This window comes from Chiloscyllium punctatum, chromosome 3 (assembly GCF_047496795.1).
Source record: "Chiloscyllium punctatum isolate Juve2018m chromosome 3, sChiPun1.3, whole genome shotgun sequence".
Classification (NCBI taxonomy): Eukaryota; Metazoa; Chordata; class Chondrichthyes; order Orectolobiformes; family Hemiscylliidae; genus Chiloscyllium; species Chiloscyllium punctatum.
Window position 1 is genome coordinate 79,006,131 of NC_092741.1, and position 10,144 is coordinate 79,016,274.

The 10,144-nt window shown below is 43.9% G+C and overlaps 1 protein-coding gene and 1 long non-coding RNA gene across 2 annotated transcripts; one reads left to right on the forward strand and one right to left on the reverse strand.

Annotated features, from left to right (window-relative positions):
• Window positions 1-576: 576 nt before the first annotated feature.
• On the reverse strand, window positions 577-4,841 carry LOC140460949 (uncharacterized). The gene is made up of 2 exons (XM_072555707.1): window positions 4,359-4,841; window positions 577-2,666 (listed from the first exon to the last, which is right to left on the reverse strand). The coding sequence occupies exons 1-2, from the start codon at window positions 4,455-4,457 to the stop codon at window positions 1,689-1,691; spliced, it is 1,077 nt and encodes a 358-aa protein (XP_072411808.1). The 5' UTR covers window positions 4,458-4,841; the 3' UTR covers window positions 577-1,688.
• A 64-nt stretch (window positions 4,842-4,905) lies between these two features.
• Window positions 4,906-6,852, forward strand: LOC140460960 (uncharacterized). Its single transcript, XR_011954426.1, has 2 exons — window positions 4,906-5,428; window positions 5,960-6,852. It is a non-coding gene; the product is annotated as an uncharacterized lncRNA (long non-coding RNA).
• Window positions 6,853-10,144: the final 3,292 nt, after the last annotated feature.

Consider the following 10,144-nt stretch of genomic DNA (forward strand, 5'->3'; position numbering starts at 1 on the left):
ACATATTTGGTCGGTGGGGGGGCAAGAAAGAGAGAGAAAGGAGAGGGAAAGGGAGAGAGGAGACAGACTGGAACACCTGGAGGAAACCCACACAGATACTGGGATAATGTGCAAAACTCCACAGACACCACAGGCTGGTACTGAACCCAGGTCCCCAGTGCTACCCACTGAGCCACCCAATATGACAATCTCAAAATGAAAATTCAAATCAAGAATGAGCCATCTGAAAGAAAACCTCCCAAACAAATGGTTTCTTTCTCTTCTGGAAAAAGAAATTTTTAAATCTTTCAAATTCATAATCTTTTAGTCAAAAACCAGTTATAAAGCAGGCATCAATTTTTAGTATGTAACTGCACCATGTTCGGCAAATAAAAGCATTAATTTTAAACAATCCACATTTGATTCATCCTTTCTACCTCATGGTCTCAACATCCCCCTAAGTGGTCAGTTCGAGATGCCTTTGTACATTTGCTCTTTTCAGCTGTGATGTAGCAAGTGAATTGTTCTATATTTTTAGTATGACCAGGAATAGCCTCAAACTTCAAAATGAACAGAGTAATAAAATAGACTAAGTCGAAACTTTATTCACATTTATTTTTTCGCTTTTAGTGTGCTCACAGAAAATTAGAACACCTTAAGCAGAGAAGTTTAATAGCAATTTTGTAAGCAAAGTTACATTCCATTTCTAAGTCAAATTGGTCAAAGCTTCTCCAGTATTTACAAAAAAACTATGATAGACAAGATGCTACACAAAACGCATTGCATCTGAAGAGTTTTCCCAATTGTCAAAGACGGCTGAAAAAAAGCATTGACTGCTGTAACCAAACATACAACAGTATATAAACAGCAACCATTCCACTTATCACAGCTTTTCATTTAAAATTGTTTAAAAGATCTTCCAAGATGACAGCAATTTTACAAAATGGGCAGGGTGAAGAGTTGCAAACTTCATGTGCTTCTTGATATTAAGTTTTCATTTATACATAATCACAGTTAAAAACACCCTGCTGTAATACATAATTACACTTTAAGGTCATGAACCAGCAATAAACAATAACGCCTATACAACTTGCTTTTTTTTCTTCTACTTATCACTTGACTTGTACAGCTATAAATGAGATAAGTGAAAAGTTTCTATGATTTTAATGCATTACTAAAACTATTGATTTTCTGACACAGATTTCCTTGCTTTCTTGTATTCAAGACTTAGTGTTGTAAACTGTATGGATTATTTTTGTAAGATTTGCAACTTTTGTTTTAAAAAGACTAATCCTTTACATAATTAGTTTGTGGCACATTTACTTGGCAACTACACCACTGCATTGTGGTTCCAATATTACTTCATTTACATTTTACCCAGGATTTACCCACCCAGATTATCCACACCAATGAACATGTCCATATATTGATCAAAAGGTTTAAACTTTTGTATAAAATGATGCAAAATATGCAAAAACAGTAATACTGATGCAAAAAAATGACAGAGCGAGATTTGGGGCTCATCTCTGCCTGTTGGAATGGTGGTAACAGAATGAATGCAATGGGATTTCTTTTTATTTTTAAAAAATAAAAAATGCCTTTAAAATCCCTGGTTAGACAGTTCTCCAAACCAGTACCTGGCACCACTCCAACAAACAAACATGGAAAAAGGTCCTTTGATTATCACTCCAGTTTTGGGCTTCTCCGTTTTACTCTGCTGAGTCGGTAGTTGGTGGCGCTGGACTAGACTCGGATGGTACCTCCTGTGGTACAGCTGGCTCTGCTGCTGCTGGTGGTGGTGGTTCTTGGACCGCTGCCGCCTCTTGCTCAGTTGTGGAGGCTTCAGCGTTGGCAGCTGGGTTGGACGAGGCTTGCTCCGCTGTGGGCTTCTCTTCGTTGGCCTTGCTGGGTTCCTCCGGAGCTTTGGCGTCCTGTACGTCCCCGCTTTCGGGAGCCTTGTCTTCGGGCTTGTCCTCCTGCGAGGCGCCGGTCTCCTCTTTCTTCTCCTCCGAGTTGGCAGCAGCTGCCGCCGGCTCGCTGGCCGGAGCGGGGGCGGGGGAGCTGGCATCGCCTTCCTGGCCGGCTTTGGGTTTGGTCTCCTCGGTGGTGCCGGCTTCTGCTGTGCTATCGGGGGCGGCCGCGGGAGGAGAGGCGCCTTGCTCCTTCTCCCCCTCAGGGGCAGCAGCAGAGGCAGAGGCAGCCGCTTCGTTCTCTGCGCTGTCCCCGGTCTCCTTCTTGGTCTTCTTGAAGGAGAAGCCGCTGAGCTTGAAGGACTTCTTGAAGGAGAAGCGTTTCTTCTTCTTCTTCGGGGTCTCGCTGTTGGCCGGGCTGGCGGCCGAGGTCGAAGCAGGGGGCGACGCTTCCTCGCCCTTGGCCACCGCCGCCGCCTCGCCCTCCGCCGGGGATCCGCTCTCCGCCGACTCCCCCCCGTTCGTCTCTGCGGGCTTGGCCGCGGCCGGGGGGGTGCTGGCGCTGGTGCTGGCCGCCTCGCTGCTCACCGGCGCCGATGTTGCTGCTGCTGCTGGTGCTGGTGCGGCCGCCGTCCCCCCGTCCTCTTTGCTCTCCTCGGCCGGGGTCGCCCCATTCGCCTGCAGCTCCTCCTTCTCCGCGGCGGGCTCAGCGGCGGGCGCAGCGGCGGAGGCTGCGGCTGGAGACGCGTCTCCGTTCACCTTCACATGGCCGTTCTCCTAAAACGGGGAGAGAGAGAGGGAAGAGGGAGGAGAAAATACACACAAAATGGTGGTTTATTAGCACCGCCAGCAGATAGGAGAGGCGACACACACACACACACACACAAAATGGACCGACTTTGTGTAGGTAAAGAGCGATAGGAAGGACAGAAGGGTGGAAGGTAAAGTTCTCTCTCCCCTCCCTTCACCACCATTCTGTTCATGCCCAGGGAAAAATACTGCAAACGCGCCATGGCTTGTGTTTGAGAATTAGCCAGCGGCGGTAGGAGAGGGGAAAAAAGGATCAGGAGCCCACCTCAACGCATCCTGACTCTGGGCACCCCGTTTTGAGAGATGTAGGACAATGCACCCCCCCCCCCCAAAAAAAAGTATCTACTAGAAATGCAGGAGACATTCCGCATGGAGGGCACTGCAGCCAAATTCTGGTTTTCCCCACCCCGTTCTCGCCACACTCCTCCCCAGTCAATAAAAACAAAAAAAGTTAGGTAGCATTTCTATTCCCAGAATCGTGAGCAGGAATGGGCTTGCAATGTGATGCGCCAATCGTTTGTTTGCTTTTAAACAATGTCCACACAGTAGTACCTTCGCTGTACGATATGACGACAAACCTAGTCCACCTGGAGGTTTATCATCGAGGCTTTTATCTCGCCCCACCCCCACCCCCACCCCCACCCCCTTCCCCACGTATTGAATTCTATGCTAACCTGCAGCGATCCATTTCAGGAAAACTCCCCGGGGGTAGAGGTAGCCAGCTAACCGCTAGGAGGCGCCCCATGCTCATTGTGCTCGGGGGGCTGCCGGCAACGAGCAGAGCATTGAGCTAGCTGCTCACTTGAGACAGGCGCCGGGAGCCCGCACTCCCTACCCCAAAAGCTGCTCACTAACTGCCGTACCATCAACGAAAAATCCAAATTTTGTAATTTTAATATTTATTTGCAGTGGCGCGCTGTTTTTTTTTGGGGGGGGGGGGGGGGGGGGGAAGGGAATAGAGGAAATAAAAAGCAGCTGAGCCGAGACTCGAATGAATGTTTGTGAGCTCTCGCGGCGATAGTCCTATTAATACCATCAGCACCAGATAAAGGCGTGGTGCTAGACCTGTACAAATATCCCGCTTCTGTTGGCGACAGGAGGACTCACACCTTCTAAACCTCGAACGAAAGATTGGCAATGAAATTCATGGGCTATCACCTCGACTTAGCACAGAATACATACAATAGTCCGACACTACCGTCCAACATTCATCCCAGCTATTGGAAAATCCTCCACCCCCAAAATAAAACAAAGGACATCAAAATTGTCGTGGGCATCCACATGAGAATGAAGGACTCGACACATCTAATCACACAACCCAATAAAAGCAACGCATCTTCAGTCGTCTATGCCAGTACTAACATAACACTTTTCATCTGGAACATTTTATATAATCGTTCACAATTCCGTTTGTAATCACTTCCAATACAACGGCATGGCGAAGACAAATGGTGCTCTCTAAATCACTTCGTCTAACAAGATTACAAAACGTCTTTTGGAAAGAAAAAGGAAAATTCATCAAACCCTAAATCGCTCTGGTAGCCCCCATGTTAGAGTATCACATTACAATGCATCTTCTGTCGAGATCTTAGAGAAAAACAAATTTCATATCAACCCAGTTCAAAAATAATCTGAAGGAAACGATTCTAAAATACAAACCTGCCCATTGGTTTTAGAAGGTGATCCAGCTGCAGCTTCCCCCGCTTTTTCACCAACAGTTTCGCGATTTGCAGCGGTCTTCGAGAATTGGGCTCCCATGCTTGTACAACAAAGAAACTCCGAGCCAGCGAAAGAAAGAAAGCGAACAATGACGCCTGGCTTTTCAATGCTGCACGCACACACACACACGGGGACGGGCAGACAGAAGGAGGAGTGAAGAGTGAGGGGGGAAAAGGAGCCGGAATCACACCCTGAGAGAGGGAAAAAAAAAGTTTCAAGTTCCTTGCAACAAATCCTACGGCGAGCGACAATTTAAAAAAAACACGAATGGGGTGGGGGGAAAAGGCCACGTTGCACTGGTAATAAAATTTGTAGATTCCTAGATTTGTAGCTTTTGCTCTTCGACAAGGGGGTAAAATGGAGAGGTCTCCCTGAGCGCTAATAACATGCAGACTCCAACGCCCAAATGCATCGATGAATGGGCTACTTAGCAATGACGCCAACCAAATCCGGCCACCTCCAATCACAGCCTTCCGAATCTATTCCACCGCCAATCACAGGCCGCGGGGGTGGAGTCTACCATTGTAGCGAACCATCCGGAATATTTCCTCGCCCATATTTCGCTGAAGGGGTGGGGGGGCTTTGAAATCTGGCATTTCTTACTGCTACATTGGGTTGCACTGGTTTTGGTATGAGATAAATATATACGTGTGTATGTATGTGTCTAGGGTGTTTAAAAATGTTGCAAGCGCCTGCCTAGCCTTGGATTAAATGGCTTCAAACAGCTAGTTGGGTTTCACTGAAGGATGGTAATTCTGATGCTGGCGATTTGATATCTTAGATTACTTGATGATAACACAATCAAAAGAAACAAATTCCCTGGATGAATTACATACAGATACAAAAGTGGCGAACCATTTCTTTCCGCCTCATCAAGAACCTTGTTTAAACATTTGGACTTGCTGTTCCTGTTTATAATAACTATTTAAATAACCACCGCAAGGAAAATGCATTTATCAATGGCGTACATCATGCCCTTTATGTTTTATGCTCACCATTCCGTTGATTAGGTAAATACACCGTTACTCTGTAACAATATCTTCTGTCTCCATTCTTATGTAGATCCGAAACGGGTGGACTATTTTTCCTTTTTTTTTGGTTAAAGTACATGAAATAAGAAAAAAAAATGTTGAACACTGGATTCCAGCCGATGAAGAAGGAGTACGTGAAATGATTTGCTAAATGTGGTCTCCATGCCGTTGGGTTACAATTGGATGTGCCATCGTCACCGTGTTGGAGTCTGCTTTTATAATCAGTCCGCTTGTTGTGTCTGGAGATGCTCGGCGAATATTTCGCAGCTTAAACAAATTAATGCGAATATATGCGTGGATACATTATTGATTTCTTTCCTCTTGTTTGCCCCCTCCCCAGTGATAATGTAAATACAATCTGCACATGGTTTTGGCGCTTTACGCTAGGTTCTAGCTTTCTGATGATGAATGGTCTATTAACCGAGATAATGGGTACTACCTTGGTGCATTTTTATCCCTTTCTGTTTTTGCTTTCCCTCTTTATTTTTTCCCCCCTGTCTCTCCACCCAGCGCATGATGGAGTCTGGATTCAGCTCAATCCAAGCTTTGCTGTCTGCCTCCCGAGGAAACGGAGCTGCTGGTTACCATGGCGACTTCGATCCTAAGCGCATTCAACCCAAGGATGACCGAGAGAGGGAGAGAAAGAAGGAAATAGATAAACTTCCAATAAACCCGGCTTTGGTCACACACAAGGCAAACACAGTGGGATGTAAACAACATTGAGCTTTGTGCTGATTGAATTAACATTGATTGGATCGAGACTCATAGCTTGGATGAATCATTTTAAGCCACCATTTGCACCTACTTAAATCGGGGTGTGTGTCCCACCCTTTCCGCATCCTCATCGCCTCCCCTCCCCCGCCTTTTCATTTTACCTGCAAAAGGCTAAGGCGGGGTGCGATTCTGGGCTACCACCTTAATTTAAATATCAGGCGAAGACGTAAGGTATTTCCTTGGCTGGGCCGCCAGATTTATCTCTGGAAAAGTAATCTAATCAACAGTGAGTCCAACTGCAGTCCTCTGGTTAACTGAACAATCCGAAATAAAACACATAAGGCAAGGGCTAAGGGATATTTGATATAAGCTTGCGAATTGTGACTTTATTTTGTATTATATATTATTAAAAGATCACAGTTATAACATCGTGTTGTTTTTCCGCATGCACATTGACTAACGCCTCGAATGAATTAGATTAGATTAGATTACTTACAGTGTGGTTACAAATTGTTAAGATATGTGATTTGAATTGGGTCAGCTAAAATCGCAAAGCAATTAAAATAAGATAGTGTTTTAGCATTTAACACATACTGCAAATAGATTTGTTTTATTTGGTGTTAATTTATTCAGATAGAAACAGAAGTGTTTAATCAAAAATATTATTGCAATGAAAATGTAGTGTAAAAGCTGGTATCAGATTTTGTTTGAATATCAGATGGACTGCAGGTCAAATGTCACCTTCAAAAATATATTGTAGCAATCTTAAAACCATACAAATCAGCAAAGCTTGATTACTTGAAACCTGTGCATTACTTGACTTCATGAAGATCAGAAGTAAGAAATTATCAGCAGGCTGAAAGGACGGGGTAGTAGGAACATTTTCCATGTTTTATTTTTTAAGGTTTTTTTTAGTATTATTAGTATATTTTTTCCCTTTCGATAGTACTAATGCTTTATCAGTTAAATTAAGTAAAAATGGTTTTGTACTATTTTAACAAGTGTTTTGAGATAGTATTCCATTTATAATCAGGCCTACTGGTTTCTAGTGACTGAACATGTCATATTCCATTTATTGCATGTTAGTATGAACTTTATTAGTGTTTTGGGGATTATACAATTCTGCGAGTTTTCCTGTGTAAACTGCTAATCTTGCTCTACTTCCAGTTGTGGCACTCTGCCATTATTACTTTCAGTATAACTCACCTTAAAACAATTTAAAGCATAAAATATATTAAATGAAAAAAAATCAATTTATGCAGCAGCTATAATTTTCCATTGGTACAGTTTTGAAAGTGTACGGTATCAACTCATAGCTCACGGGTGAAATACTACGGGGGTCTGAGTAGAATGGGCTAAGGCAAGATTTGTCGCCGAATTGGACCATAGAGTCATACAGCACAGAAACAGACCCATCAGTCCAACTTGCCCATGCTGACCAGATATCCTAATGTAATCTAGTCTCATTTGCCAGCACTTGGCCCATATTCCTGTCAAGCCTTCCTACTCACATACCCATCCAGATGCCTTTTAAATGCTATAATTGTACCAGCCTCCACCACTTCCTCTGGCAGCTCATTCCAAATACACATCACCCTCTGTGTGAAAAAATTGCCCCTTAGTTCCCCTTTATATCTTTCCCCTCTCACTCTGAACCTATGCCCTCTAGTTCTGCACCTACCCACCCTTATCTATTTGTCCTCTCCATGTGCCTCATGATTTTATAAACCTCTATGGCATCACCCCTCAGCCTCTGATCCTCTGAAAAACAACCCCAGCTTATTCAGCCTCTCCCTATAGCTCAAATCTTCCAACCCTGGCAACATCCTTATAAATCTTTCCTGAACCCTTTCAAGTTTCACAATATCCTTCTGATAGGAAGGAGACCAGAATTGCATGCAGTATTCCAAAAATGGCCTAACCAATGTCCTGTACAGCTGTAACATGACCTACTAATTCCTGTACTCAATGCTCTGACCAATAAAGGAAAACATACCAAACACCTTCTTCACTACCCTATCTACCTGCGACTCTACTTTCAAGGAACTATCAACCTGCACTCCAAGGTCTCTTTGTTCAGAACCTTACCATTAAGTGTATAAGTCCTGCTTGATTGTGGTTTACCAAAATGCAGCACCTCGCATTTATCTAAATTAAACTCCATGTGCCACTCCTCAGCCCATTGGTCCATCAGATCAAGATCCCATTGTATTCTGAGATAACCTTCTTCACTGTTAACTACACCTCCAATTTTGGTGTCATCTGCAAACTTGCTAACTATACCTCCTATGTTCACATCCAAATCATTTATATAAATGACAAAATGCAGTGGACCCAGCACCGATCCTTGTGGCATATCACTGTCACAGGTCTCCAGTCTGAAAAGCAATCCTGCACCACCACCCTCTGTCTTCTACTTTCGAGCCAGTCCTGTATCCAAATGGCTTGTTCTCCCTGTATTCCATGAGATCTAACCTTGCTAACCAGTCTCCCATGAGGAACCTTGTTGAATGCCTTACTGAAGTCCATATAGATCAAGTCTACCACTCTGCCCTCATTAGAGATATGTTTTCCAACACACAAAACAATGTTGATTATCCCTAATCAGTCCTTGCCTTTCCAAATACATGTAAATCCTGTCTCCCAGGATTCCCTCCAACAACTTGCTCACCACCAATGTCAGGCTCACCAGTCTATAGTTCCCTGACTTGTCCTTACGACCTTTCTTAAGTAGTGGTACTACGTTACCAACCTCCACTCTTCCGATACCTCACCTGTGACTATCAATGATAAAATATCTCAGCAAGGGACCCAGCAATCACTTCCCTAGCTTCCCACACAGTTCTGGGGTAGAACTGATAGGTCCTGGGGAATTATCCACTTTTATGCTTTTTCAAGACATTCAGCACCTCCTCCTCTGTAATATGGACATTTTTCAAGATATCACCATCTATTTCCCCACATTTTATGTCTTCCATGTCCTCTCCACAGTAAATACTGACGCAAAACACTCACTTAGTATCTCCTCCATCTCCTGTAGCTCCACATGTGGGTTGTCTTGCTAATCTATGAGGGGGAAAGTGAGGACTGCAGATACTGGAGATCAGAGTCGAGAGTGTGGTGTTGGAAAAGCACAGTCGGTCAGACAGCATCTGAGGACCAGGAGAATCAATGATCTTGATGATGGGTTTATGCTTGAAACGTCGATTCTCCTGCTTCTCAGATGCTGTCTGACCGGCTGTGATTTTCCAGCACCATGCTCTCGACTCTGATCTTTGAGGGGCCCTATTCTCTCCTTAGTTACCCTTTTGTCCTTAATGTATTTATAAAATCCCTTTTGATTCTCCTTAACCCTACTTGCCAAAGCTATCTCATGTATCCTTTTTGCCCTCCTGATTTCCCTCTTAAGTATAGTCCTACTGCCTTTATACTCTTCAAAGGGTTCATTTGACCTCTCCTGCCTATACCTGACATATGCTTCTTTCTTTTTCTAAACCAAAATTCAATTTCCCTTGTCATCTAGCTTTCCCTACACTTACCAGTCTTTCCTTTCACCCTAACAGAAATCCACCAAGGTCTAGTTTGGCATCAGGAGCATAACGCTGTGTTATTTATGCTTTTGCTGAGTAGTGAGACATGTTTTTCACTATGTAGTGGCTAGTTGTCAATTACGAAAGATTATAGTTTATTCAACACCTCATTAATAATAACTAGACATCAAGGATTCTCAAAATAGAAGTAGAATGCGTACCTGGTGAACTCAACTCACTGTTTGCTCCAAGGAATCTCCATGATTCACATTATGCACCAACTTCACAGGGCCCACTTTATGAGCAGCATTCACACGAGCCCCACATCAATGATATTGGCACCTGACATATGCCAGCCTCTAAGAACTCTCATGGCATATCTGCAATGCACTTACAGGACTCTCCTGAACTTCAACAATGCATTTCAGTTTGCATTAACAATTGTCATTGA

Excerpts from the sequence above, each read along its gene's own strand:
- LOC140460949 (XM_072555707.1), bottom strand. The coding sequence starts at position 4,457 with ATGGGAGCCCAATTCTCGAAGACCGCTGCAAATCGCGAAACTGTTGGT. Across the intron at positions 2,667-4,358 it reads CTTCTAAAACCAATGGGCAG|GAGAACGGCCATGTGAAGGT; the intron begins GTTTGTATTTTA and ends TCCCCGTTTTAG.